This window comes from Myripristis murdjan, chromosome 3 (genome assembly GCF_902150065.1).
Source record: "Myripristis murdjan chromosome 3, fMyrMur1.1, whole genome shotgun sequence".
Taxonomy (NCBI): Eukaryota; Metazoa; Chordata; class Actinopteri; order Holocentriformes; family Holocentridae; genus Myripristis; species Myripristis murdjan.
Window position 1 is genome coordinate 17,268,221 of NC_043982.1, and position 27,949 is coordinate 17,296,169.

Below are 27,949 nucleotides of genomic sequence, written 5' to 3' on the forward strand. Positions count from 1 at the left end.
AGTTATCCGGCATTTCATAGTGTATCTAAGGCATGTGATATTCAAATGATCTGCCTGAACACAGAAGAGGAAGAGGAATGGGCTGACGATATTTGCATTTCCGCGTGACGATTGCAATCAGGACAGTGGACCAAGCGCTCACTTAAGAGTGCTTTACATAGTTATCCCTACCAGCATACAGTATATCATCTCTTATCGGATGAGCAGGGAACAGGCAATATACAGAATTACACACACTTAGTTCTGATTAATTACTGGTAATTAATGATATAGTGAACAGAAAAGAATTTACATAGTGTGAGAGTGTAAGAGGAAAACCTATTCCTTGCTTAGATATTTAGCGTTTACACACAAAACACAGCTACTGCTTGGTAACTGCTTGTTGGTAAGTTCACAGAGCACATGCTGCAATGCAAAGACTGAGACTGGATTGATGCTTTATGCCTTGCAAAGTACATAAACTACACCGTTTTGTCTCCTCCTTGTGGGTGGGCCTTGAAACTGCTTGTGAGCCCTTTTGAAATCGGCATCAGACAGATGAGGCAGCAGTCAAATGATTTACTTAAAACATTTTAATGATATTAATCATCAGTCCAGATAGTTTAAGTATAATGGGGTATGAGAAACAGCCTCTAACAATGTTGCTAGTGAAGTACAGTCTGAAAGAGACAACCTTAAATATCCATATAAAGACAAGAAACACACTGAAAAAGTACTTCATTGAACCGTTTTTTTTTCTTCTTTTTTCACATTAGTTACAAGACTTTTACTAGTACTGTATTTACATAGTGCAAAGAACAAACTTGCTGTCATTTACACACTCCAAACACACTTTGATGGAAGTGATAGCAACAAAAAGCCTACACACAGCGTACCTTTTATCAAACTATAAAGACTTTCATAATCCCAAGTATGATATACAGTACACTGTTTTCTCCCATCTCAGGGCTTCATATTGCATATGGCCCAACATACTGCTTTGACACACGGCATCATCACTGACTGGCTAACAGCTGACTATGATTCACTATCAAATACTATTATCAAATTGAAGTCCAACTGATAAAATGTTAGTCTGTTTCTATCAAATGGCTTTAAGAACAAGGTGATTTTTTTTTTGTTTTGTTTTGTTTTGTTTTGTTTTAATACGCTGTAAATTCAAAATATTTTATACATTTCTATTTACACCGGTTTAATAATGATTATGTGCATAATGACTTTGTGTCAATTTGTTTGAATTCCTGTGGTGACTCTGCTCCTGAAGGGTGACCAATGAGAGAGCAAACTTGCTGCGGCACATGGACTGGAGGCTGAGTGAAGACCAGCTGTGGGTAGCGGCCCAGGAGTACACAGTTACACATCTCTGATAAGTTCAAATCTGGACAAACATCATGATTGTTTTCAATTTCTAACAGACATATGCATGGGGTTTTGCAGTGAACCTGGGAATCCGTCAAATCTATCAAAGAATACCTGCTTCTCTTTTTTGTGAATTGGTTATTGAGATAATAACAACCAAGTAACTGAAACAACTGTCAGCAGAGGTTTCTAGCAATTGCTAGTGCAAGTCATTGTAGGTAAAAAAAAAAAAAAAAGACTTTAAGGGGAAAAAACAAAAATCAGATGCAGAACATCTTTCAAGTTTCCTGTTTCATAATACAGCTGACTATGTAAGAGCCTAAATGCAATTTAAAGAGAAATGTTTTCCATCCAAGTGACTAACACTGCTGCTAACATCTACTTCCATGATCTCATTTACCAAAACACTTGTGAAAGAGCTTTTTAGGGCAGAGTTAAACGATGATATATCAGATAGGCTTCTGAAAAAAAAGGGGAAAAAAGCCTGTGTTATGCCATTACCCTGCCTCAGCAAAGTGTCAGCCCCCCTGTAGAGGGCAGATCATCAGAAAACAAACACCAGAGAGAAGAGAAGAGGAGCACAACGTGGCACAGGAGACAGCAGCTAGCAACTCAAGACCATTCCAAACAGAAGAAAATGACTCAAAATGCTTCACACTAGGCAAGATCAATATGACAGGCCATTACTTAGTAGAACCAATGAGACATGTTATATACACAAAGCTTGTTTCACTTCATTTTAGTCGGTCAAATTATTGTTCCTATGTTATATCATTTGAGTAGAGAATGGGACACAAATTGACTCTCTCTCACACACACACACACACACACACATTAAAAAAAAAAAAAAAAAAAAAAACATTCTGTGAAGACTGATGGATGGGAGTGGTTTTGGTAGAACAGAACCCCTGACACTGTGATATTCTGTAAGTATAAACTAAAAAACCAACCAAGCAATAATTATCATATAAACACTTCTTCCCTCCTGGAGCAATGCATACACTACATAAGGAGATAAAGCTAATAAACACAGCAAAATGCTAACTAGGTGTCTGTGTGCTGGCTAGCACACAAATGCACATCTGCGTGCGCCCACACACACACTTGAGCACACAAACACAGAAACACACGCAGAGCTGTAAACTTTCTGTAAGCTCTGTACAAAAAAAAGATGAAGCCGAGAGGTCCCAACCTTCATCCTCTGTCTGCAACATACCACAGGAGTAAGAGCACAAGGTCTGTGTGAGGATCAGTTCTCCTTTTATTGCTTACTCCCTGGTATTTCCCTGGCTGTGGGAGCGTTCGGCTTCAGAGGAGGAAATCAAACCTTCCCTTTGAATTCAAGTGTAAACAGGTTATGGGCTGAAGGGGTGAGAGCATCTTTTTTTCCTATACAAGTCAGTTGTTTTTAAGAAATAAATGTTGGGGTCCATTAGAATGACTAAGAGAGGTGATACTGCCCTTCAGTCTGTGTTAGGTGTGGCTTGGTCTTTGCCTTCCTGTCCGTCTGTTCGTTGATCAGTTGATCTGTGAGTCTGTTATTGGTCTGTGTGTGTCTGTGTTGGTCGGTTGGTTTGTTGGATACCTGAGATTACGTCTGGTGTCAGGGGTTATAAAAAAAAAAAAAAAAAAAAGAAGAAGAAAAAAGCTGCTGGTTCTTATGAGGAGAGATGTGTGAGAGAAACATAGTAGAGAGAAAATGAACCAGGCTAAAGAGGGACAGGAGAAGAAGAGGCAGCATCAGCCAGCGATCTTCTTAGCCTCCTTCTCCTTTCCCTCTATCCTTGTCTCTGTGATGTCGGCTGAATCCAAGTCATCTTCCTCCTCACTCTGTCCTCCCACCACTTCATCTTCTTCCTCCTCTTCCTCCTCTGTACTCTCCTGACTCTTCCCCAGCTGCAGGTTCTCCAGGGTCTTTGAGACCCAGGACTCAATGCGGCTGCTGAGGGCCGGCACCTCCACAGAGATGGGCTCAGGAGTGTAGTCCTCCTCCTCTTCCTCCTCCTCCTCGGCCTCCTCCAGCATGCCAGGGACCAGGGTGGAGGTCGTGGAAGTGATAGAGGAGTTCAGCTGGTCCCTACAGCTCCCATCCAGAGAGCCTGTCTCCGTGCTCTGCTGAGAGGCCAGCTCCAGCCGGTCGTCGACACGGACCTCCTCCCGCTCTCCTGTACCCTGTGTCAGTGGCCCTGTCCTGGGCTGAGGAGCTATGGAGCCAGAGGTGGTAGGGCTGGTGGTGGGGAGACCCTCATTATCTCTCTGGGGAGCCAAAGACGGAGCAGGGCGGACAGGCTCAGCCTCTACAGGCTCCAGGGCATCTGAACTGTCCACCATACTCCTCCAGTTGGTCTCTTAAGAAATTACAGGACAGATTTATTATGAAACAATTCTATACTAGGGTCCTAGATTCTTATCTCAGTGAGAGCAGAGTTGAAGGATAGCTGTGGTTTTCCTCAAACCAATGTAACCATTATAATCGTAATGCAAGCTCACTGCTAGCTTTAATGATGAGAAACTCAATCACTGCTGGGCATTTATAATGAGTGGATTGTGTTCAAGGAGTTTCTCAACACAAATGCTAGCACTGAGATTGTGCAATGTATGATTATAAATGAAGGGTATCAACATTTTTGTAAGGCCTGGGTTGAGAAAACCTGTCCTTTAAACTGAGGAAGATAACAGTGAAACACATGACGAAGATAACAAAGAGCAAGGAACGAGGGAGTTGTGCCTTACCATATTCCTTCTCGTTGACCTCTGAGATGGGCTCAGAGATGACAGAGCAAAACGAAATGGCCGAAGCAGCAGAAGGGTTGCGGGAATGACCCATGTGTGTGCCTTTCTTCACGTTCTTCAGAGCTTCTTCAGCCTGCTCCTGCTCCAGAGCTGACACCATGTCCTTGTAGGCCTTCCGGGCCTCCTCTGTCAGAGACACTAGACGGTTGAACAGACCCTAGAGGACATAGAGGGATTTAGCAGGATCAGAATGTGGTACAAAATCAATAGAAAACAAGAGGGAAAAAAGCTCTGGCGTGTCCAAATATGGTACCATGAGCCTCACACACCCACAACCAAGCCCCTCTAGCACCATGTGTGTGCCCCCATTGGTCTACAACTACATTTTGTCAGAGCCTTCCTTCCTATACTTTACCCCATCTCCTACTATCCTACAATCCTACTATTCCTACAATCCTGGAAAAAAATACTAATGGAAGTTGACTGCTAATTGTCTTTTTTGTTTTAGAAATAAAAATACAGCACTTTAAACAAATGGCACAAAAATTATCACATACAAATCAATTATTATGAAGTTATGCTCACTTATAACATCAATGGTCTACAATATATCTAAGTGGTGACCTTACCTCAGCTCCAGAGAAGTTGAAGATGCCAACCACACTAACAGGCACTAGTTTGTTGACGCAACGTCCCAGAGCCTTTCTGCCCAGGGCAAAGACAAATGGGATCTCTTGCTCCCTGGCCATGGCGATTACATTGTATAGAGCTTCATCCAAACCGCCTGTGACACAGGGAGACAATCAGGGACTTTCACATGTGTAGTATTCAAAAGCATGAAATGGAAAATACCAGCTAACAACTTAAGAGTTTTAGAGGTTAGTGTTTTAATATCTTAATGCAACTGTGGATGTTATCTCTCATCTTTGACTGCTGCATATGTACAAGCAGAATACTGCCCCCTGGTGGTAAAATCTATGACTTCAAGTATTCTATATTGATTGGCATAGAAGAAAATTGAGCTGCCACAACATTCTTGACTCCTCACCTTTGGCCTGGATCTTCTCACAGTTGGGAGAGATGATAACACACTTGATCTTGTGCAGCTTCATGTGCTTGGTGACTTCTCTGAGACCCATGACCAGGCGGCGTTTGGACTTGGCCTTGGTGGGGTCTTTCTGGTACACCCGCTCCTGGAAGCGAACCAGTTCCTGGAGCAGCAGGGTCACACTCTCATCGATCTCCTTGTTCAGCACCTGGTTACAGTACCTACACAGGTAAAAGCACAGGCAAGGACTAAGAAATCGTAAAGGAGGTTAAACCTAACAGAAGTTTAGATCTTCTCTTGATTTGTGTAGTGTCCGTTAGCTTTAACCCAATTAACCAATTAATTAACAAAGCTAAGAAACATTAATTGAAGGTTTGAGTCCATGTTTTGGTGACATGATACTTAGACCATATGTTAAGAAACTTGCAGTCATTCCCTGGTGAGGGAATATTTCCCAAATGATTCTGCCTCACAACTCAACACTCACACTCTAAGCAGTCTCCCTTAAACAAAGTGAGATTATGGATGTGCTTTAATTTATATAAAATCCCTATATACCTATTCCCTCTGAGTTTACAGCTTTTTTTGTCTTTCCAAATTGAAGTGAGTGAGAGTGAGGATTTTTGCCTTTTCATCTTGATACTTGAAATGGCACCCTGTAAATAACCACTGGAAAAAAAAATGGACAAACATCTGGCTTTGAAAAATGAAATACCGGGGCCTTCAACCTCTGGCTTTTTGAAATTATATTTTCTATTTAAAAAAAATCTCATTTATAACAGGGGGCATTAGTCTTGTCTGAACCAATTTAACATTCAAATAAAAAACTGCAACAACATAGAAATTATTGGTCACTCACCTATATTCTAAAGGTGAATAATTATTTAGATTATTGATTATTTAAATGGCCAAAATGTGCAGTTGAGGAGTAGTGTCTGAAACCACTGTTACACCAAACGCAAACTATTATATACGGTTTACTTCCTTTAGCAGCTTCTAACATTTAAAAGCAACAATATTTAACAAGTGGTTGATACCTGAGCCCCTTTTTGAACTAGTGAACATCTTATCATCTTTCTTCAAGGCAGAGCCGTGGGATAACATGGATACGTCTAGCAGTGTACAGCTTTAATGATGTAGCTATCGGAGACCTACGTGGTATGGTCCGAGGACCGAGAGCCCTGGTGGCCAGAGCTGAGGAGGAGGAGCTTGGCCACAGAGGTCTTTTGGAGGCTTAAATGCAGGATGTGTTAGGAGGGCTGGCTGGGACAATGGGCCTACGGCGGAGGACACTGAGGGACAAAGCCCTATTTGTGACCACTGGCATACATTTTGCTGAGAAGGGGCAATGTGCAAGCCATCTGTGCCATACTCTCTACAATTCATTATTGTATATTTCCGCCCTTAAAAAGAACCCATTAACTTTTAGACTATGCCTTTCACAGCCAAGGCTCTGTGATTTTTGGGTGGGACAAATATTTCTATTGCTAAACATTTTCTGCTACCACAAGATGCATTTCTGTTCTGTGGTATTCCCATTCCTGGGATTCTTACAAAAAAAAAAAAAAAAACATCTGCCCCATTTAAAACCCCTTCTCACTCCCCGTGGGTGAAGTGCATACACTCACTCTCTGAATCGCCTGCTGTGGATCTTGGTGATAGCGTTAGCAGCCATGGGACTCCCAATGCCGGAGCTGGCAGGGGAACCCTGTGATACCGGGGTGATGCTGTACGGAGAGTTTTGACTGGCCGGGGAAAGGGACGCATCACTGGGCATACTCAGACCATTTTCTGCAGCAACCATGACAGACAAGCAATTCACAATTAGACACTGTATCATAAAAAAAGGTGGACATGAGTGCAACTGAGAGATTTTGACCTCTGAATTGTGTTTCTGTTCTCACCTTCTTGGGATGCAGGCTCTCTTGCAAGATCATCAGTAAAATGTAGCTCCTCATCACCATGCTCCTCCTGGCCCGTAGACCCCTGTTCTACATTAGCCTTTCCCTTCTTCCCTTCACGTTCCTTCAAGATGATCTACGAAAACAGCACAAAAACAAGGTGGCTATTTGGAAGATTGTAAAGGCATTTCCATGACACAATGATCTGCATTCCTCTTCCCAAGTAATTTCTACCCAGGTTGTCCTAAAACATGAAACCTAAACCACTATTTACCTTCTTAAGGGCCGTGGGCCGTTTGACTTTGGGGATCTCTCTCTCCTTTCCCCTCTTGATTCGGGGTGCAGTGGAATCCAGAGCATTGTGAGGGGATGAGTATGGCTGTTGTTGGCCCTTCAACGGCACATTGGTTGAACCTGAACCATGGAATGGAGTCGTCGTACCCACTGGAGAGCAACGCACATTTTAGGCATACAGGTAACTGTTAGTGTTAAAGAGTATGTACATGTTTGTTTGTGTTTATGGATACCTGTCAAAGACAGTGGCTTGGTATTTGTGAGCTGTCTGGCCTTCATAGCCTGCTGATGTTTCTCCAGAGCTGCCAGCATGTCTCCAAGGTCTAGCTGGACGGGAGTTTTACTCTTCTTCCCTGCTGCTTTGGTGAGTGCCTCCTACCAGGCAAGGCAGGAAAGAGCAGAACTAGGTCACATCACTGAGGCCAGTCAAATTCAACTAAGATCAAAAACCGAAACTGGGACCAGACAGTGAAGAGGATCAGGGGCCTGTCTCACAAAGCAAGATTAGTGGGTCAAGCAAGCTAACTCTAGGCTTAATGCTGATTCTTCATTCTCATGAATGAGGCTCAATTTTAAATGAGGCAGATAACCAAAGTGCCCACTTGCTCTGGAGCAGGTTATGCTCAGGTTATTAAACCAAAACATGTTAAAAAAAAAAAAAAAAAAAAAAAAAAGCCCACATCTTCACTAATCAGCTCTCTGGAAAAAATGATTCACCACTCCTACAGGATCCTGAATTGGATAAAAAAAATGCAGTGGGATCACAGAACTTAAATTAACTCTGGGTTCTGTGATCCTGTGACAGCACTGAATTAATGAATAGTAAAAAGGGCTGTCTGCAGGGTGATGATTCTATTCTATCTGTTCGCTTATAGTCTACACTCTTTTTCCTGCTGACATATTACTTTTGCTGCTGCAATGACCTAATTTCCACAAAGGGATCAACAGTTAAATCTTATCTTAAAATCGGCTGCTCCGGATTTGTTCACATTGCACGCTGTTACCTATTTGTTACAAACCCTGCCTATTTTATGTGAACGCACTCATAGTTGTATCAGAAAATCCTGGGTTGACATGGCCAGCTGATAACCACCTTTGTGTAGCCAAGGTTGAATTATCGCTGTTCTATTTTTAGTTTCTGTGCCACAAATTATCTCACAGGTAGCCTGACTTGAGCCTGACTTCCTTTATGATACAGACACCAGATCTGTTAATATAGTTTCAGTTGAAAATGACTTAGGTCTTCAGTTAATCTAAACTAAACACTGTTGAAACCAGACAACATATGATGAGCTTAGACCCGAGTCTGGCCCTGAATACCTGACCATCGAGACACAGAGCATATGGATACCTGTAACTTCCTCTGCTCCATGCTGATCTCAGAGTACTCCTGTGCAGTGGCCAGGGCAGCAGCCAGAGCCTTCTTCCTCTGGCTCTTGGCCCTCTTGGGAACAGAGGTGGTGATGGGGATGGGTGTCTGGACAATGTTGATGGGAGAGTTTTCTGGCAGGTTATCCAGCTGTGGACAATGCACAGACACTGTGTAGTAAGCTTTGCAGAAGAGCACATACCAAACAAAATGACCCTGACTGACAGCCTTCAGAGAGGAGTTATCTAAAAAGTGCTTTCCCTTACCAGGTTTTTGGGGAGCTTGGCTTGTGTTTGTGTCTGGACTGGGGTGGATTCTGGTTTGGTGCTACGCTGGACAGTCCCACCTGAGGCCAGATCTGGAAACTCATCTTCGTCCTGACAAATATGAAACAAAGCAAATCAAGCAGTGTTTGGTGCAATGTTAACAACTGCACCATACTGAGGTTTGAAATACATTTAACTTCACATTACATTACATTACATTTAACGCAGACTCACCTCAAAGTAAAGAGGCTCTGGGTTGAGCTCTGTACCAGTCACCACTCCTGTCTGTAGCCTCCGTTCTGCTTGGTTACCATTATGGTTCAGGTTTGGCTGTGTGCGCCCCTGGTAGCTACCATGGAAGTCCTGAAAGAGACAGAGAGACAGATATGGATCAGAGAGGATACTGCTGGTCATCAATACATATCTGAGCTTTGATCAGTCAGTACAAACTGGTATTTGTATTTAATTAAGGAAAGAATGATTGAGCAGGAGGCTGGAGATATATGATGCTTAACTGACTGTTTACGTCAGTGGGATACACTATACCTGTGAGAAGTTTCTCAGGTCTGGGTTCTTCCTCTGCTCTGCTCTGTGGAAAGGGCTGTTCCTGTCCCCCCATGGCTTTTGGATGGCCTGAGAGGCTACATTAACCCAGTTCCCTGCTATACAAATAAGATAAACATGAATAATAATAATAATATTACTAAGGTAAAGAAAACTGCTCCATGCATTTATAATGAACTATACAATGTGGGCTATACATGATTTATACGGAAACTGCAATGTGTGCGATGAAGAAAATCCAACAAATAGAAAGAGCAGCCAAACTAGATGAGTAGCATTTTGATGCCTACCACTTCCTTAAAAAGCAAGAAAAGAAAGAGCCATATTGATCTTACCTGTCATTACGCCAGCTTCTACTCCCTATATGAAGAGGAAAATAGGGGAGGGACAGAGAAAAGAGGAGTTCAGAATAACAGATGTTACCGTATGTTAACAAAGGCTGAAGACAGTGAGAGTACAAATGTGATTTTTAATCATCTTGGAAACTCTTTCAGTACTTAATGTATGCATACTGTCTTCAAACGCAATCAATTTCCCCATCTTGAGCTAAAATAAATGCTTTTTTAAAGTCCCCATGAAATGAACCCTGCACCACCACCCATCTCATCAAATTAAACTGTGTTTCTCCTATTGAGTTACACAACTGAATGATTCCTTCCCATGCTATGTCCCAACCCAACATCCTGCTATAGGAAGAAAATCATAAAATCAAGCAAGTAAAATTCCATTTCATGGGGTCTGTAAGTCTGGTGGGTGTGCTGTGACTGTTTAATGGCTAAGTTACCGTGGGTGCTGCTGTCGTCTCGGCTGTACGTTGTGTAACCCCGGTCGCCTGGTTGTGTTTGGGGCTACAGTAGCCGCTGTCACTGTCTATATCTGCCTCACTGGCACCTTGCTCACTGTAGCTTTCTGCTGGATTGGATGCCCGTCTTCTTTTTGTTCGGTTCTTCCACAGCAGCGGGCTTGCCCTCTCTGTAACACATCGCCCTGACACCTCACCAGGGAAATCTAGAGACAAGGGAGAAGACATTTAAGACTTTAAAGGGATGGCAATCCCACTTAGAAATGAAGATTTTGTTATTAGTATTATTCTTGAGTTTGATCTTCACTTCACCAGAAACTGAGAATTCCTGAAAGTCAATAACTATAAAAAAAAAAAAAAATCTACAGGAATAAGATCGCAGCAGGACTGAGTGAGCATTCCTCTGAAGTGACGTGTTGCGACGCTGGTAAAACCAACCAACTGTCCAGCAAAGTCAAAAAAAGCTAAAAAACTAATAGCTACTGTGACTATTTTTGCTCAAACTTGCCACAGTAGCACAGAATATTAGTCACAGTTGAAGAGTGAAGTAAACAGGGGCGAGAGGAATAAAAAGTGAGGTTTTCTGATTGGACTGCTCCATTCTTACATTTCTGTACCAAGCAAAATCAATTGTTTAAATTAAGAGAAATCGACTGATAGGCCTCTGCTTAGAAAGGACTTCAGATTCTCACGGTTTAATGATCATTTCTACAGCCAATGAGAACAATACAAAAAAAAAATAATTACAAAATACTCTTAACTAATATTCGGGTTAAAGAACAAGAGCTGATTATAAAGTATTCAAAGGGATGCTCAGGAAAGTTACTATTACCATTAAAAAATACGGGTTTAGGTGTGACTAATGTAGATACTTCAGTGAAGACTCATTTAGTGCAAAGTAGTACCTACATATTCTTGAATAACAGCACCTGTTTTCCATGTGACAGAGACAACATCATCATGTCGGGAAATACCAAGCAACCGAAAACAACCTCAAGATATTTTTCAAGAACAGAGGCTTCATTCGTGACGTCATGCACTGAACACATGGGGACCTCTCCAACTGGAAACTCTGCATTCCTGCTCTTTCATAAGTCAGGCACAAGTGTTATTCCCCTCAATCTGTTAAGTAGCTAGTGATGAGTCTTACTGGCACTGTCAGCCATCTCCTCATTCCTGGCGTGAAAACAGTCAAACTGGCCTACATCTACACTCGTGACAACTATGGAATATTAGATGACGATTAATTTACAAACCAATGATCACAATAATCAATTCCATTTGCTTTTTTAAACTAATACTGCAGTATAGGCTCATGCACAGGAGCTAATTACTGTCAGTAACCATCGCACTCTGCACTGCATGCCCCAGTTTATACATGAGTTGAGTTTCATTTCTAACTGCAGCACAAGTTCAAATTAACAACATTAAGACAGGTAGCATACACACTATGAGGAGTGTATGAAAGTGAAAGTTAATTGAATCAAACGACTGTGTAAATGAATTGTCTTCAGTTCAAACAGTCGCGATCACATGATTACGGGATAATTAGCACAGCCCTACCTTTATCACTTGAGTTAGGACTATCTACAGCTTAGCTTCCTTTCAATCATAGGAAGGAAGGAGGAAAAAAAAAAAAAAAACACTGAGCATTTAAACTGAATATTTAAAAAGATCCCAGCTGAGAAGATCCTCATTTCTATAAATGACAACAACTGAAGCTATCTCTACTACTACTAGTGTTTTTACTGGTACTGACACACGTTACTCGCATTTTCCCCAAAGGTAAAAATGGCATACATGCTGACACTTGATTACTTGCAACCCAACCTGTACTGCATTTTGGGGCCGATACTGATATCAGTCTTGAAGAAGTGAAAAACTTCTGATAATATTTATTTATGCATAAAAGCACATTTGTTGCTAGGAATCCTCAATTTTGGTATTCAGCTATCTCTAATAAATCGATGTACTGAGAGCTTTGTATTTCACAGTTGACCAATAAAATTCATAACACAATTAGTACAACCATCAGCTCAACAAAGTTTTATATTCAATGGAGTCTGCTTGGAAAAATATTATATGATAACACCATTTTAAAATCAAGTGCCTTTAACAAAAAAAAAAAAAAAAAAAGGCAAAATAAAAAATTGCATGGGAGCCAACATGATCAGGATCATGATCATAATTATTTTGCAACATTCATACCAGTTTGCTGTGCTGCGTCCACAAGCAGGACAGTCTTGGTTCTGCCATCTGGCCCCAAGGCACACACCTCCTTCTGCACAGCTACGCTCCTGGTAGGGGGCCGGCGACCCCTTGAGGGCTGGCACACACCCAGCTGCTGCTGTAGGACAAATAAAAAGGAGGCAGGACATTCTTAGTATAAACTAGATAGAGGAAGAGATTTGACTGCATTAAGTGATACAAATAATCTGTGATGTCAGTGTGGGAACATCAAAGTAAGGCTGTTGACCTTCTGTACCTTTGGCAGAAGATTTGGTCGGACCATGCCCCTCCCCCTTGGACTGGTCAGCCCAAAAGCTTGTCCCAGGGGAGGAGGCCTTTCACTGACATCCGCTGTGACAGGGTTGACCACTCCAGCCTGCACAGGCCCAGCATAGGGGCCAGGGAAGGGCTGGTAGAAGCCCATCACAGGCGGGCATGGAGCAGGCATGATCTGGTAATAAGCATAGTCATTGGAGACTGGAGGCTGGGGCGAAGACAAAATGGGATAGGCCAGGTACGGACCACCAGGGCTGGGGTTGGGCTGCTGCCAGCGCAGCTCTCCTCCATTATACATGGGGTGTTGCCTGTAAAGGAGAAGCAACAGAAAGATAAGCACTCTTTACTTTATAAATCTTTATTGAGAAAATATACTAGTCCTATAATATATTGTTTTAAAAAATACTTCACTCAGAACTACATATTTAATATCATTAGTCACTTCCAGTTTCTACAATGACTAAAGCATCAGTGTAGCCAATGAGCGAATAGGACTCCTGATCAATGAACAAGCCAGACACTAGTCCTCAATTCAGGCATGCAGGCCAGTTCACCACAGGTGCTTGTGCATGAGGCATTTTCCAAAAAGTGTTTCATTAATTCCTTTTTTAAGCAAAAGAAAGAGTCAAGACTTGAATTATGCTGGACTTTGCTGCACAACAAGTTTGAGAATTTCAAATCAATGCTTTCACATCCTCTCTGCTGCAGTCTGTCATTGTCGCAGATCAATTTCATTCTGACAGAAACGGCCACCGTTTTTGGAACATTTGTTCAGCATGCAATTAAAAGCTTTTTTCCATTGGACATTCAGGATAACTCAGGGTGAGATGCTGACACAAATTATATGGTATTGGGGTTATGTATTCCTTTAGTGACTAGCACTGAGAAAACAGCATTTTGATAAGTCCTTTTTGAAAAAGTTCCCCTTATGTATAACATTTCTCAATTTAGGTTCTCTGAGACTGAAAGTCAGCTTCTCAATGCATGAAGAAGAGAGAAGTGATGCCTAGCTTAAAGGCTATGATGCCTCTGTGGTGTGGATGATGGTTGGTTAGTTTAGGGTGTGTGAGCATGGTTTGTGGAGATGGAGCAGCTCCTAGTTGATAAGAATCCAGACGACATTTTTACAGCCAACACTCTGTAGCGGGCATTTCCTGGTATTCAAAATGGAGGGGAAGGAAACAAAAGAAACGGATGTGTGCAGGATACAGCAGATCACTCTAAACAAAGAGCGAGCTACTGGAAACACAGATTGCGGTTCAACATAAATTGTGGAAAGGGATGTGCCCATTCAGAATTAAGCAATCTTGAACTACAGAGCAATCTAATGACTCTAACTCACTACACTGTTGAAAGGATCTGATCATGATCTCTATTGTAAAAGAATAACACCAGGGACAGGATGTATACTCTTGTCCTTATTATAGTAAACACTGTAGTGATTGAGTTAAACTGAAGCTTAGGGGCATGTATACTATGGCCCAGAGGAAAGTGCATTTTGCTTAAGTAGTTCAGAATGGGGACACTAGGCTTCCCACCAGTGTGCTGGCATAGTCACAGTGGTAATTGGTAAAATTACTGTCAATGTTGTCAGCAATGACAATATCCGTAATTATAATCAATCAAAGCCACTGGTATCATTGGCTTATGATGCCAAGTAACTGTCTCACTTCCTTTTCTCTTCCCTGTCGTAACAAAGTATCAGTACCTGTTGGATTGGTTCTCCTGGACAAAGGGGTAACAAGTGATAAGATAGCTGGGTATGGGAGTGGTCTCCACCCCTCCACCACCTCCGCCCCCTCCTCCTCCACCACCTGGCTCTCCAGAAAGACTCATGCTGACGAGGGATCCTTCTAGACCTTTCTTCTGTGGGATGAATGGTTCCACTTCAGCTGACAACTTCACATCCTGCACAAGCACACAGGCATCACAGTTGCATGGTGAACAACAGAGACCAAAAAATGGTTAGGTGATGCACTGAATGAGTAACAAGTCTATACCCAAGAACTTCTGTTTAGGATCAATAAATGGTTGAAACACAAGTTCACAACTCTATCTGCTCGTACTTCATCTGGTTAAGCCTTCACCCTATCTTAAACGATTTAAGCAATGCCTAGTTCTACATGGTAAGATGACAACCACAATACATATCAACATCAATGTATCAATGTAACAAATCATCAATGTATTTGCATGGCTTGATATTTAGCAGTGAGGGCAGGTTAGTGTAGCTTCTTAAGTAGGTTCACCAAGGATTACAATTTGCAAGACCATCTGCATTACGCGTCAAGTGAAAATAAAACATGGTTGTCTCAGTACGTGGTAAAACTACAAGTGTTAGCTTTTTAACTTGAGCACTGAATTCCTGTTACAGCGAAACTTGAGTTTCCAAAAGAGAAAGATGGGGTGCAGATTGGCAACTAATAGGCAAACCAACTTCCTGCATTCATGCTGCCTTATTTGTTTATGGCCAGCCAAAGAGGAGCAGTGCATTTCCTCATACTGTGCCAGAGGGCTAAGTCTTCAGTGCCTAATACCAGCAATAAAAAAGGTTTCAGGCTTCAAAACAAGGATATAAAACCTGTACGATAACGTAACACAACTATCAAGGGATTGAGGCAAAATGCTGCAAAACAGTCCAAGTTATTATATAGTCAACTTCATATAACTAAGACAACTACAGCTGGGGACACAGAGGCTAATACTAGGCACTGATCTGCCTCTTGACCATGGGGTGCATGATGAAGTGACCTAATAGTTATCTTTGGCCTACTGTATGCCAACACTGGCGTAGCTTTGAACTCTTTTGTACCTCTTAGACTTTTTCAAGCTAAAGGGTGTATAGGTGTATGTTTTAGGAGATGGTGTAATTTAGTAATGCCAATTACTTGCATAGTTTTGGATTAAAAACGTTTAAAATTGATTGTGGGTTAAAGCTTTGTCTGGGGCAGTTACAGTGTTTCCTTTCTATTACCTCAGCAGTAATGACCCTCGAGCAGCAACAATCCTAGTACAACTCTGTCTGCTTTTGTTCTAAGAGACAAAGACAGTCAATAATGTTTACAAATGTTTTCATCCTTTATTTGGATCAAAACAGGGATGGATGTGTAACCTCTTCAAGACTGTGCAGTTTTGTGGGTGTGCAAATTCAAAGCAGACTTCCCACATGATACAATTCTCCAGATCTGAACCATACGAGATGGTGTAGATAGGCCAGAGACAGTCCAAAGTCTAGAAGTCTGGGGCAAGGCAAAGCAAATTAATAGCTTAAACATAACATTACTTCAAAACACTGAAAAAGAAGTTAATGCATCTAGGCACATTTGAAATTTCACTGGCTGAAATATATATTAAAGTGACCCCTAAAACACAAGAGGCATATGTGAAGTAACAAATAACAAACAACCAAGCCTATCTCCTTAATAAAGTGCTTCTACTAAGAAAAGATGCAGTTGTTTGATGGAAACCAACATAGCAAATGTTTCAACATTACATGAGATGTGGTGAGTGTGCTAAGGGTGAACTAAAAAATACAAAATCCATCCTCCTATTTTTAAGTCCTAAAATCAATACAGTAAGGTCTGATAGTGTCAGTATAAAGATAAACTTCCTCTTTATCGTTTGAGCCTTGTTACATGTTTCTCATAAGTCAAGAGTTAGTCAGAGAGATTGTTGGAAGTTAGAAACCCCTACTCCCCTTACCAAAGCTACTCAATTTCTCATCTTACTAGAATCTTGCTATAAATGTCAAAATGTCAGACTCTCAAGCATGAAAAAACTGGAAACATAACTGGAAAAAAACAACAACAAAAACACACATGCACACGCTATGCACACTTCCTGGCAAAAATTTGTTTGTGCCAGCCTACCAAAAAAAAAAAAAAACCAAACAAACAAAAAAAAAACAAAAAAAAAAAAAAAACAACTGTCAGAATAATATTACTGTACTTTGTGGGCTCTACCGTCTTTACTATTGCTGATAATGTGTATTTCTCACACCTCTGTGTGCTCCTCATTTGACATCATCTTGACACTAGGCTAGGTCGGAGTCGGACTTAATCCATTCAGAGTGGCAGCTCTGGCCAAGAGGCCACATCAAAATCATTTGCTATTTTGTGAGGAGGATGGGTAGAGTTGACAGGGTTCAGAGCACAAAGACGCTCCTTCCATTCTCTGAAACAGAGGTTGGGATGCATGAATCGAGTACCAGTGAGGCCAGAAGTTGTCATACAGACAGCCATTGTGTCCCACAGCTACCATCAGTGGGTGGTTCTCTCACTTTTTCTTGGCTAATCTATAGGTCCTAACCCATCTACACAGAGCTGTGCAACAGAGCCTGTTCAGCCAGTTAAGACAAAACAGACAAAACTACCAACTAGTGGGTTTAGGCCTGTATGATGGGTTAGGGTTAGGGTTACCCAACGGAGAGTTGTTACAGGATTAAGTGTGAGAGGATAAACTAGGGACAGTGCTGCAGGATAAGCTAATTACACAGCAAGCCATAGTACAGTGCTGCGACTGTTTGCACCAGTGAGGGATCCTGAATTCTGAACTCTGGTGGGGAAATCTAACCACCCCTAAAAAAGAAGTGCAGGGAGACAAAGTTGGTCAGGATAATCATTTCATGATTTGAGCTTTATCCACAATTCAGCGAGCTGTTCAGGTTGTACAGCCAGCAAACAGACTGTGTGTGTGTGTGTGTGTGTCAGTGAGTGAGTGAGAATAGCTTGGATTGTGGAAAAGGCAATGAGGTCAGACCCAGATGTGCATCCGCTGGGCATGACAGAACTAGGAACGAGTAGACTGAGGGCTTCTAATCTCCAAGCCTTTGTTTTCGCAAGCCTTTTGTCATCCACACTCACTCCGCTTTCAAACACAATCAGATGGTATCTGCTCCTTTACTACAGAGTGAGCACATGGATGAAGTCAGACCTGATATTAAACATTACAATACCAGATCACTACATAAAGCAGGTCTCGACCCAGATACAAACTGTAAACAATACTGAATATTACCAAGGCTAAGGCACACAAAACCCTTAATTGCCACGTCTGGCAGTAAACATCAGTATTCATTTTTCCAACAGGCTGTTTAAACGCATTTGTCCTGAGGCATACGAATAACCAAGCATAACAAAGTAGGCTGAACTTTACGCATTGCTAGCAATCAATGGAATGCCATAAATGCAGAAGAACAGGACATTCCTCCAGAGACGCAACAGGAAACTATTCTGACAAGTCTTTTCACAAAATGAGGTTTCCACCAGCCCGACAGCTTTCTATGAGTTCTGCCAACCAAACCATTATACGACACTGACCTAACACAAATACAGATATCTCCCCTAACTAACAGTGACGGACACATACAAATGACAGCTGAGACATTTAACGTTAGCCACAGCTAGCTCGCCTAGCTAACATGGACTGACTCGTTGTCAATAATAACGTAATAACGTTACATAAATACCATGTCATGCTATTTCGAAAGCCGATTCGTGCAAAGAGTGTAAAATATAAATCGCAGAGGACAATAAATGTTGTCCGGTTGCTGTTTCTGAATAGCGAAGGTTGCCGTTAGCTGTGTTAGCTCGCTAGCCAAGTCGGCTAATTAAAGTTGGCTAGCTAGCTGATTGACTGGGAGCATGAGAAACACCTAGCTATGGGCTACTTCGTCAGTGTCTCGCCACACAAATACCTTACCTCAGTTCTCCACCATAAAACACAATCTGATGATTAAAAAGGGAACAGCAGCTTTTTTAAAAAAAAAAAATAAATAAATAACACGTACGTTAAAACCACGATTTGGGGCCTATGCTACATAGACTGTCCCCTACTACAGGCGACCGCTACTAACATTTAAGTCCCCCCCAAAAGACAGATGATCCTGTAAGAAATTGTTTAACGTTACCTTACTGTCACTTGCATCCATGTCAGTCACTGTTACCGCCACAGACCCTCATTAACCACAGCGTGGATGTCAGGAGGCGAGGGCTTTTATTTTCTTCATTGTAAAAACATTCACTGAACCTCCAGTGCGATTCACACCCAAGTCCTGCTTAGACCCCACTGCTAACTGTTGCTGGATGCTGCCTCTGCTGCGGAAGCTACTTGGACTAGCTGGTCGCTGTGCAGCTCTTGTATGTACAAGTGCTGTCAATAAAAATGGGAGTCACCTGGAACGGAAGCCCTAGAGGTCCAGAAAGCTTTGCCGGGCTGACACAGATCACGTCATGCGTGTACACAGAAACAAAATAAAAATTCAAAAACTGTCTTGATAAAAGGAAATAAGATTCTATTATGCCTCCATTGATTACATTTAAAAAGATTTTATTAAACTTCTAGTTGAATTAACCCAACATGTTTAGCCCATGACAGGTAAAAACACTGTAGCTAGTCAAAGGCAGCTGAATCTTTGAAGTGCTGAGAGGATCTGTGTTTATTACCACCAAGCAACAGTATACAATGAATACTGTATACAAGTTTTCATACACATTGAGACATTTTTTTAAACAACTGAAGCATTTGTGTGCTGCATATGAAAGGGTTTGCCAATCAGCTACAACAGAAGCATAACTCTGTCAGTGTTTTCCTCTCACCAGACAAAAAAAAACAACACTTTCAACACGCTCTTAGGGGGCCTTGAAGATTGTTTCTTCTTGACATTGGTGGAATTCTCAAAACCTGTGCTGTGTATCTCATCTCATAAGGTATACTGGAAGAAGCACAGTAGCATATTGTATGGATGCATTCAAACATGCCATTTCCTTGTCTCTTGATTTTACATGCCATCATGTGAGTTTGCTAACAATAGCTTGGTTGAGTGAGTTGAGCTGATTCGTCCATTTGTCTAAAGCTGTGTAGCGGGCCCCTCCTCTCTTCTGGTAGTCCAGTTCTAGGAGCTGGTTGACTTGATCAATGCGGCCATGGATTGTGCTGAAAAGAAATACCAGGCCAAAGACAGTGATCAGAGCAGACCTCCACTCGCTGCATTACAACATCCCTAATAAGTCTCGCACACAGCTGATTTCTCAGAAGTACTGAATTCACATAAGAATACAGATATTATTAAACGCAATTTTAATTTACATGTGAACAACCAATTAGACTCTCTGGCTGTGGAATTTTCAAATTTGCTGACCTGTAAGAACTTCTTGTTATTCATTTATTTATTTATTGCTGATACATTTGTACAGCAGGACACCAGAAGTAATGAGGATAAAAAAAAAGGCTAATGCATCACAAGTTACTGATTCAAATGATTCCTTCTCCAATTTCTGCACCTAATTCAGCCAAGCTCTTACAGTAAGGTTTTAATATGCCAATTCCATAAAATGTTATCCTGCTGTTCATGATTCAAAGTTTGAGAGCAACAGTGGCTAAAATACCATTTATTTTCAACTTAGGCCTTATTTTTCCATAATGCTGATTGATTGTGATAAAATATATATATATTTTTTTTATCAAACCAGCTTTTTCACTGTAGCCATGTTGACATGAAATAGCAGGGCAAATACAGGTTGTTACTAATGCCATTAAGATTTTGTTCCATTTAGGCGCAGCAGAACCTTTCCAGTGAGCCTGAAGGAACAACGGCAGAACCCTGGCTCCGTTTGACCTAAACAGAACCTGAATTAATGTTCTTAGTAACACCTGTGTGTACCCTGCTGGTCTACTGGTTCTCTGTACCTCTCAGTTTGCAAAGAGCGCCACTCTCCAATAAAATCCGGCGGGGCAAAAGGAAACTCAAATAGTCAAACCCAAAAGCACCCAAAACATGTTCTTTTCAACAAAATAGAAGACACGGCAATGAGATCTGCATTTTTCCCCAATTATCCATGGTATTGAGTATAATGCAGTATTAGAAATGGTATTTTAATTAGTTAGCAGGGCGGAAGCTAAAGTGCTGGTGTCACGTTACCGTGATATCAGATCCACTGTGGCAATGAACTGCTGACTAGGAAAAAAAAAACCCTATGTCAACAAGTTCAAGTCCAACAAGTTAAACATGAGAACGTTTTAAAGTCAAGGCAACAAATTTTCGTTCTTCCACTTCTTTCAGTGTTTCATGGACAAGGCAGAAGACCAAGAGTCAATGAAGTTTAAAAAAAAGGGTCAATGCATATCAAACTGACCATAAACTGATGTGCTGTGTGATAAATGTTAAGTAACTGATGAGTGTAACTGCTCGGTCTGTTATTATGTTGAAAGGGTGCGTTATAATCATATTGGGGTTTGACTGAATTTTCTTTTGCCTCTTTGAACTGTATCAGAGAGCAGTGCTTGGTGCAAAAACAGGGGTACATGCAGTGACTCTCCACTGAGGTAACTCAATCAGCATAACTGCCAAAACTGGCATGCATGTTGAAAATACCTGCAAATATCCTTATACACAGTCAGCGAGCTTTCAAATGTTAAGACGTCACTCGCTGACAACTTGGAATTTTTTAAGTGGTATTTTTAAGGCAAAGTTTTAACAATGGAGTCAACTAATGTTTTCCCACCCCACCACAACACTTGCATCAAGTGAATCAATATGGCCAGGGTGACCAGAGCCAGTGTGAGCAGTCATTTATGACTGACATCTTATGGAAACTGCCGATTCATGCTACCAAATCTCTCTGAGAACCGAAGGATGAAAACTATGAGGAACTATAACTATTCATAGGAAGGGAACTAGTTTTTCCTTGAACTGATTTCTCAGCAGCATGTGAGCAAGAAACCTACTTATCCAAGATGCATTGCACCAGCAAACTTTCGACATCACACACATCAATGTTCAGCTCCTGAAACAAAAGGAAAGGGACATTACACATACTTGTCTGTCAACAAATGGCCCCATTTAACACACAAAGAATTCAATATACTTTAGGCATATTGTAAATACTGCATGACAAGTACTGAAAGAGACCCACAGAACACCAATTCTGCTGATGAATAAGGAGAGAAAAAAGGCGAACATATCATCCCCCACCAATAGTGCATGTGTGTGATGTTGTGGTGGTCTGCTGGAAAGTTATGTGACTATTTCTGGTACGCCACACCTTCTGCTACGCCCACCTTTTCGCTTAACAGCCTGAAAAATCAATCGGGTTCTCTGTGGCCTATAACGTGGAGGTGATAATTCATTCAGAAGCTACAAGCCTTTTTGAGTGATATGTGTGTGAAACATTCATCAGTCCTCTTTGGCCCATGACCAACCCTCCAATCAAATTTGGAGGAAACTTGAGCATCTATTCGGAAGTTATGCCACTGTATGACGAATGGTCCAGTCTCCCTCTGATTTCATGCTTTTTAGCATAGTTACAGGCAGAGAATTTAGTCAAGTGAGCTGGTCTGGAAGCAGGACATGATCTTTAAAAACTGGCCCTATGTGGTTGAATCTTCACTCAATATTGCAGTTTCATTATTACTCTTGAATCTTACAATACCACACGAACCATCACATCCTCTTACTAGTAAATACAGAAGCATGACATTGTCACATAAATACAGTGTATGAGAAATAAATAGTAGGTAATTAGCTACTTATTCATTTAGTTGTTTATTATTTGGCTGATTGAATAATTAATAATAAAAAAATCAGTTTATTTTCCATGTTTATTTATAATTACTCCTCTGTAGAAAACTACTACACCATGTAAATCATTTAAAACAGTCACTATAAAGTCACAAGGGCATCAACATAACAGGCTTTCCTTCAGTATAACTTGTGAATACAATTAGTGAGAAACAGTATCAACAGCTAAATCCACATTACGGGGGCATTTGCATCATATGGACTTACCTTAGAAATGAAGGGGATGTGTATTCTTGTGTATGGTTTGATGAGTTTTATAAGTACTTGAGTTCTAATATTCCGTAGGAGCTCTGCAACCCAAAAATCACAGGTCACATACAATTCAGACAAAAAGATATTTTTTTTCCCAACACACTGATTCTGAATTTGGACTCAAGTCACATTCACCACTTACCCTCTATGTGCTCTCGAATGAAGGGGTCATCCATTATGTTACTGTGGTTTGTTTTCAAGATTTTCTCAAATTCAGTGATGTCATTATTCTGGTAGGCGCTGGAAGGGGAAAACAGTTGTGCTGTTACACGCTATACATTGTGTGTTCCTGACCCAAAACAAAACCTCGCATCCTGATCATTTCCAACACATTCCCTAATATTCGCCTTTTCTGTAAACACTCCATTCTTCCTATGCGTGTGTTCTCAGTTAGTTTCTTGTTTATATAATAAAAAACTTCGAATGCATGCAAGGAAGCTGAGCAATTTGATACAATGATCATTATTTATGTAAATATGAGGACTAAAGAGAGCAAATAAAAAAGCAGAAGACAACTAGAGGCTTGGGGTAGCTTTGAGAAGCAAAACTGAAACACTGGCCAAGGTGAAAAAGTAAGGAAAACGGGACTAAGTGATGATTATCAAATTCAAATTTGCACAACATAAATACATGCTTACCTTACTAAGTTTGTCATTGCTAAGATCTCGGGATCATTCTTGTATGGTTTGGCCTTTGGAGAGAAAAAAAAAGGCCAAAGTTATACTCATCACTAAAATGTACATAAATGTGCATTAAGAGGAGCAGCTCCAACAGCTGATATTCACATGACAACAAATGAACTTGTATTATGCTCCCAGGATAACCACATCAGCTGCCTAAATAAAATAGCTAAGAAGTCAAGAGCAATTTAGTATGATGGTCAAATTTGCCAACTTATAATCATTTGAGAAATGTAACTACTCAAGGACAGGCTTTTATAGCTATGATTTAAGGGGCTATGGTTACGCTGCTCTCAGTAGACATTATATTTGAGAACTATTTAAAAATATGTCTCTCCCGCCCAGCATTAAATTAAATAAGAAAACACTATCCGACACTATCAGAGTGAGTGATAACCCACAAATGAGCGATTAAAACGAATGTGGAAAGAGGCGGGGTTGAACTCAGGGTGAGTAGGGCTGCACAATTAATACAATTTTGTTTGTGATTATGATTCCAGCTTCCCATGAATATGAATACCAGAAAACCAACACAAAACAATTTTTGCACCTCTTTATGTTTAGCAATGTTGCTCTTGCTTTGCTGGACTTTGTCTAGTGTTATATGTCAAATCAAGTTCTTCCCTTTTATCTCCATAACCATAGAGTGCAAATGCACCCCTCCTAAAAATAAAACACTCATTTCAGTTTGAGAGAAACTTCACAGAGCAGGTACCAGGTTAGCCAAGCATACTGTAAGGTTACTTCATTTGCTTTTCTACCCTCTGTGAAAGAGCCACCCTAGGGTAACGTGTGAGTGTGAAAGTGCCCAAACTCATACGCCAACCACGGCGCTAGCTGTTATTCTGCTCTATCTCATTTTCCACCAATACACACAGTAAATGCACGTGTCATAAAATTAGACAGACAGTAAGAACTGCTTTAACACACCTCCTGAGAGTCAAAAGGATTGATCCCTGACTTCATCAGCATGTTGGCTAGGACCAGATACTTCAGGCATGTGGTCCTCCTCGGGCTTCCAGACTCGTCGTAGTTTTTAAAGGCCTCAAAGAAGTCTGTGTGAGCCTTCTCAAACTCACCCTCTCTCAGATGCATCTTCCCACCACACTCTGGTCAGGACCAGAGAAACACAGGTCAATGAACAAACAGCTGTGTACACAGCAGGACAGTCACATCTGACACAAAAATATACACGTAAAGGAGATATTTAGGACCCCTAGACACCATCATACCTCTGATGACTCCCATGATAAGCGGGTGAGGAATGGCAGATTTAATATGAAGAGACTGCTCATACAGGGCCTTCAATTTCTTGTTGTTTTTTTGTGCTGTGTACATCTGGATCTCCAGGGCGTAGATCTCCAACAGCTGTGTGCCTTTCTTCAGGTCATCCTCTCCATCATCCGTCTGTGGGTGATCAAGAAATATAAGACCACTGATCAAACAATGACTTCCATCATGCTCATTTACACGCCTTGATAAAAAGTTCAGAGCAGATCAGATTTTCTTTTCCATTGAAGAAGCAGCTGATAAGTGTTTAGGAAGGTGCTACCTCTCATGAGGGATTGTTTTGTCTCAGATAGTTTTATTTACTTCTGAGGGTTGAATGACCAAGCTGTCAACAACGTGTGCAACAACAACACCTTTTATATGGGATGTCAAATTGACCTTTTATCTGAGATTTTTCTTTCTCACTGAGGGAGTAGCTGATAGTTTTCAGAGAGGTGCTGCTCTGGTAAAATGTTTTCTCTCAGATACTTTTGCTTCTACTTCTAAGGGTTGAATATTGTGGTTGTACATCAAGTGTACAACCACAATAGCTTTTATGTGAGCTCTGCCAGCTACACCTGCCATTATTTGTTGTCCAACCACAAATTTTGAATGCAATATAGAAGAGCTAAGATGACTTGCATGACTGGTTTTTCACAGAGACACTTCATTTATTTGTCCCTTTCAACTCATGAGAGCACTGCAGTGTTATTTCACCGATTATAAACCTGTAGGATCAAAGTTTACATACAAACAGAGTTATGAATTTGGGCAGTGCAACGCTGCCAAAGTGACACTGTTTGGAAAAATACTGCAACAAGAATTGAGAAACATGTGGCCATAGTTTTTCATGTTCTAAGTCTTTTTCAGCAATTAAATATATTCTCACTCTGAATAAAAATTGTACATAAGACTTTGATTTGTACAGGTCAGGGTCAATGTGCAGCAGAAGAATGGCTTGATAAGAAATCTATCATCTTAAACATTTAGAAAAATCAAAGTAAGTAGAAAATGCATAATGAACTAATCATTATCCGTTATCTTACTCAAATGTATTGTTTATTATTTATTTTTTGGCATGTTGTGTGATCTGTTGTGGTATGTATATGTTGTGTGTCTGATTTGTTTCAGCATTGTCATAGAAACACTTTAATTTCATTGTACTGCTTGTACAATGACAATAAATGCATGCTACTCTATTCTAAAAATGCATCTGTTTACCTGACATGACTGATGCAGCTGCCTGAGGATCTTCTGCAGTTTTCCATACTCTTCTCTCTCCAGATACAGCTTTCCCAACTGCAGGAAAGTAGCAGAGACAATGACAGTACAACAAGAGCATATGTTAGCACCTCTTTAACTCTGAAATGTGAGGCAGACTCCATCTGAAAATAACGAGGAGACCCAATTTACCTTTGTGTTAGTTTTGAACCATAATCTGTCGTTTTTGGCATCTTTCAAAGCCTCCAGTGTGGTTTCATAGAACTCCTGTAGCAAGTCCATCTAATTTCACAGAAAACATGGCGCAGTCAAAACACTCAGAACAGGAAGCAACATACAACAAAGCATGTCTCATTCAGTTCCTCCATACCTGTTTAGAAGTGGAGATATAGTCAAGAATGGAGTTGATGGACTTTTCTGAGTAGTTTCTGGTGACTGCGCTCCTGATGTACGTTAGCAACTGCTTGTATCTGTTCATCATCTCTGGGAAGTTGGTCTGCGTGGTTTAAAAGACACAGAAAACCACATTTTCAAAGAATCATTTCATGCCTATTGAGATATCAGCACACAGCAGACTTTGGTGTGTGTGTTACGCTGCTTACCAGTTTGAAGTTGATTTTTATCATCTGTTTCAGTGCTTTGAATCCCCATTCTCCCTTCTCTCCCTCCAATTCCAAAACCTGGATGGATAATATTAATATAATCATCAGCTTGCAATACATCCTGTGCATCTGAAGAGTGCATGGTGTAAAAATACCTTCTACATAACACGCACAGTTCTGCAGAGAATAGCAAACATAAAACGGAGTCACACTCCACCTTTTGGAAACTGCTGAGCGCTGCTTTGGGGTCATCCTCCTTCAGGGCTTTGGAGTTGTAGTACTGATTCTCCAGATCCACATTGGGCTCTGAGTTGCTGTCTTCTGAGTATTCCTACATTTAAACACAAGCGTTTATGAACCAAACTGACAAATCATACAATGTAGCATTAACTAGCCAAGCAAGGGCTCAACTAGCCAAACACAGCCAAAACTGCGAGCTAACGCAAGCGGTGGCAGGGTGCTTCTCAGTTTTCATCAGCAAATAGTAATCAGCTAACCAAGGACTTGCTAACTGGCTGGTTTGCTGTTCATGGTGGGAGCAAACACTTGACTCAAGTTAGTCAGCAAGCATGACTAAAATGTTTCAATTGTGGACACCTCTGATAAAGCTGACAAGCACGGAAGGAAGGCAGGTAAAATAAACTATGGTTAGCTGTCGTTGGTTAGCATGCTAGCCCTGCCTCCTGTCAGCTTAGCCTCCCCTCTGCCTTCACATTAGCCGAGCAGCTAGCCAACGTTAGCTCGCTCCCTCGCTACTTTGTTAGCCGCGGCTTTCTAGAGCAGGACTAAAAACCTAAAAGCGAGCTGAGCAATTTCAAATTATTGTGCAAATACCAGGTCGTAATCCTCTTCATCGTCGCACATGAAATCATCCTCCATGTCAGACATCTTGGTGGTATTCCTCCTCTTTCTCCCAGACGCTGACTAGCCCGGCCTGTGCTGTGTTTTGCTGTGGTGGTGAGGTGGTGCTGTCCGCGGCGGCCAGCGGCAGACGCTCCGCTGCTGACCGTAGATGGCGCTGTTGCATCAGCCCAGACAGGGAGGCTGCTCTAACAGCCGCTCTCCTGCAAATGGCTGTGGTGAGAGTTTAAATCACAGCCGGCTCCGCTACACAAATCATTGATGTATTGTTAGGGCCCGAGCGCTGGACAGCGCGAAGCCCTATTGTTTCTGTCATGTTTCTTTTTTCCTCTTTTTTCTTTTTATTATTTCGTCTCTTCAACGCTTAATTTGACCCCCTAAACATGCTTAAAAACTCACCAAATTTGTCAAATTTGATAAAATGGAAAAACGGACCCCCTAGGCCTAGGCCAAAAAAAATGGGCTCTCTAGCGCCACCTAGACACACTAAAACAGCCATTGCGGCTCACAGGCATGTGATAAAGACCAAAAAGCCGAAATGTAGCCCTCATCAAGGCCTGCAAATCACGCACTGACACCCCTGACCTGTAATCAACAGGAAGTCCGCAATTTGCCCTTGAAATTAAAATTCACGGCCAAAATTTCA

At 41.3% G+C, this 27,949-nt stretch overlaps 2 protein-coding genes across 4 annotated transcripts; both read right to left on the minus strand.

Annotated features, from left to right (window-relative positions):
* Window positions 1–557: 557 nt before the first annotated feature.
* secisbp2l (SECIS binding protein 2-like) lies at window positions 558–19,126 on the minus strand. Of its 3 annotated transcripts, none has more exons than XM_030044058.1 (18): window positions 18,750–19,126; window positions 14,550–14,749; window positions 12,822–13,149; window positions 12,545–12,683; window positions 10,319–10,542; window positions 9,870–9,894; window positions 9,517–9,629; window positions 9,205–9,333; window positions 8,971–9,081; window positions 8,687–8,854; window positions 7,569–7,710; window positions 7,316–7,485; window positions 7,045–7,177; window positions 6,769–6,931; window positions 5,141–5,361; window positions 4,722–4,876; window positions 4,093–4,309; window positions 558–3,707 (listed from the first exon to the last, which is right to left on the minus strand). In XM_030044058.1, exons 1-18 carry the CDS (start codon window positions 18,768–18,770, stop codon window positions 3,100–3,102), a joined length of 3,267 nt encoding a protein of 1,088 aa, XP_029899918.1. In that variant the 5' UTR covers window positions 18,771–19,126; the 3' UTR covers window positions 558–3,099. The 3 variants fall into 3 exon arrangements, with proteins under 3 accessions (XP_029899918.1, XP_029899909.1, XP_029899900.1); XM_030044049.1 differs by having other exon boundaries at window positions 9,517–9,632; XM_030044040.1 differs by having other exon boundaries at window positions 9,517–9,632; window positions 12,813–13,149.
* A 133-nt stretch (window positions 19,127–19,259) lies between these two features.
* On the minus strand, window positions 19,260–27,500 carry cops2 (COP9 signalosome subunit 2). Its single transcript, XM_030044069.1, has 13 exons — window positions 27,277–27,500; window positions 26,660–26,773; window positions 26,443–26,520; window positions 26,211–26,336; window positions 26,033–26,122; window positions 25,841–25,918; window positions 24,583–24,757; window positions 24,281–24,459; window positions 23,309–23,361; window positions 22,813–22,910; window positions 22,626–22,708; window positions 21,566–21,624; window positions 19,260–19,774 (listed from the first exon to the last, which is right to left on the minus strand). Exons 1-13 carry the CDS (start codon window positions 27,328–27,330, stop codon window positions 19,630–19,632), a joined length of 1,332 nt encoding a protein of 443 aa, XP_029899929.1. The 5' UTR covers window positions 27,331–27,500; the 3' UTR covers window positions 19,260–19,629.
* Between the last annotated feature and the right edge of the window lie 449 nt (window positions 27,501–27,949).

What these genes read in the sequence shown, in the direction of transcription:
- cops2 (XM_030044069.1), bottom strand. Translation starts at nt 27,330, where the DNA reads ATGTCTGACATGGAGGATGATTTCATGTGCGACGATGAAGAGGATTAC. An exon ending in TAAAAATCAACTTCAAACTG is followed by an intron (nt 26,337 to 26,442) that starts GTAAGCAGCGTA and finishes TAAACCACGCAG; the next exon opens with ACCAACTTCCCAGAGATGAT. An exon ending in GGTTCAAAACTAACACAAAG is followed by an intron (nt 25,919 to 26,032) that starts GTAAATTGGGTC and finishes ACTTTCCTGCAG; the next exon opens with TTGGGAAAGCTGTATCTGGA.
- secisbp2l (XM_030044040.1), bottom strand. Translation starts at nt 18,770, where the DNA reads ATGGATGCAAGTGACAGTAAG. An exon ending in AGAAGCTGGCGTAATGACAG is followed by an intron (nt 9,633 to 9,869) that starts GTAAGATCAATA and finishes TTATTTGTATAG; the next exon opens with CAGGGAACTGGGTTAATGTA. An exon ending in ACCTGAGAAACTTCTCACAG is followed by an intron (nt 9,334 to 9,516) that starts GTATAGTGTATC and finishes TGTCTCTTTCAG; the next exon opens with GACTTCCATGGTAGCTACCA.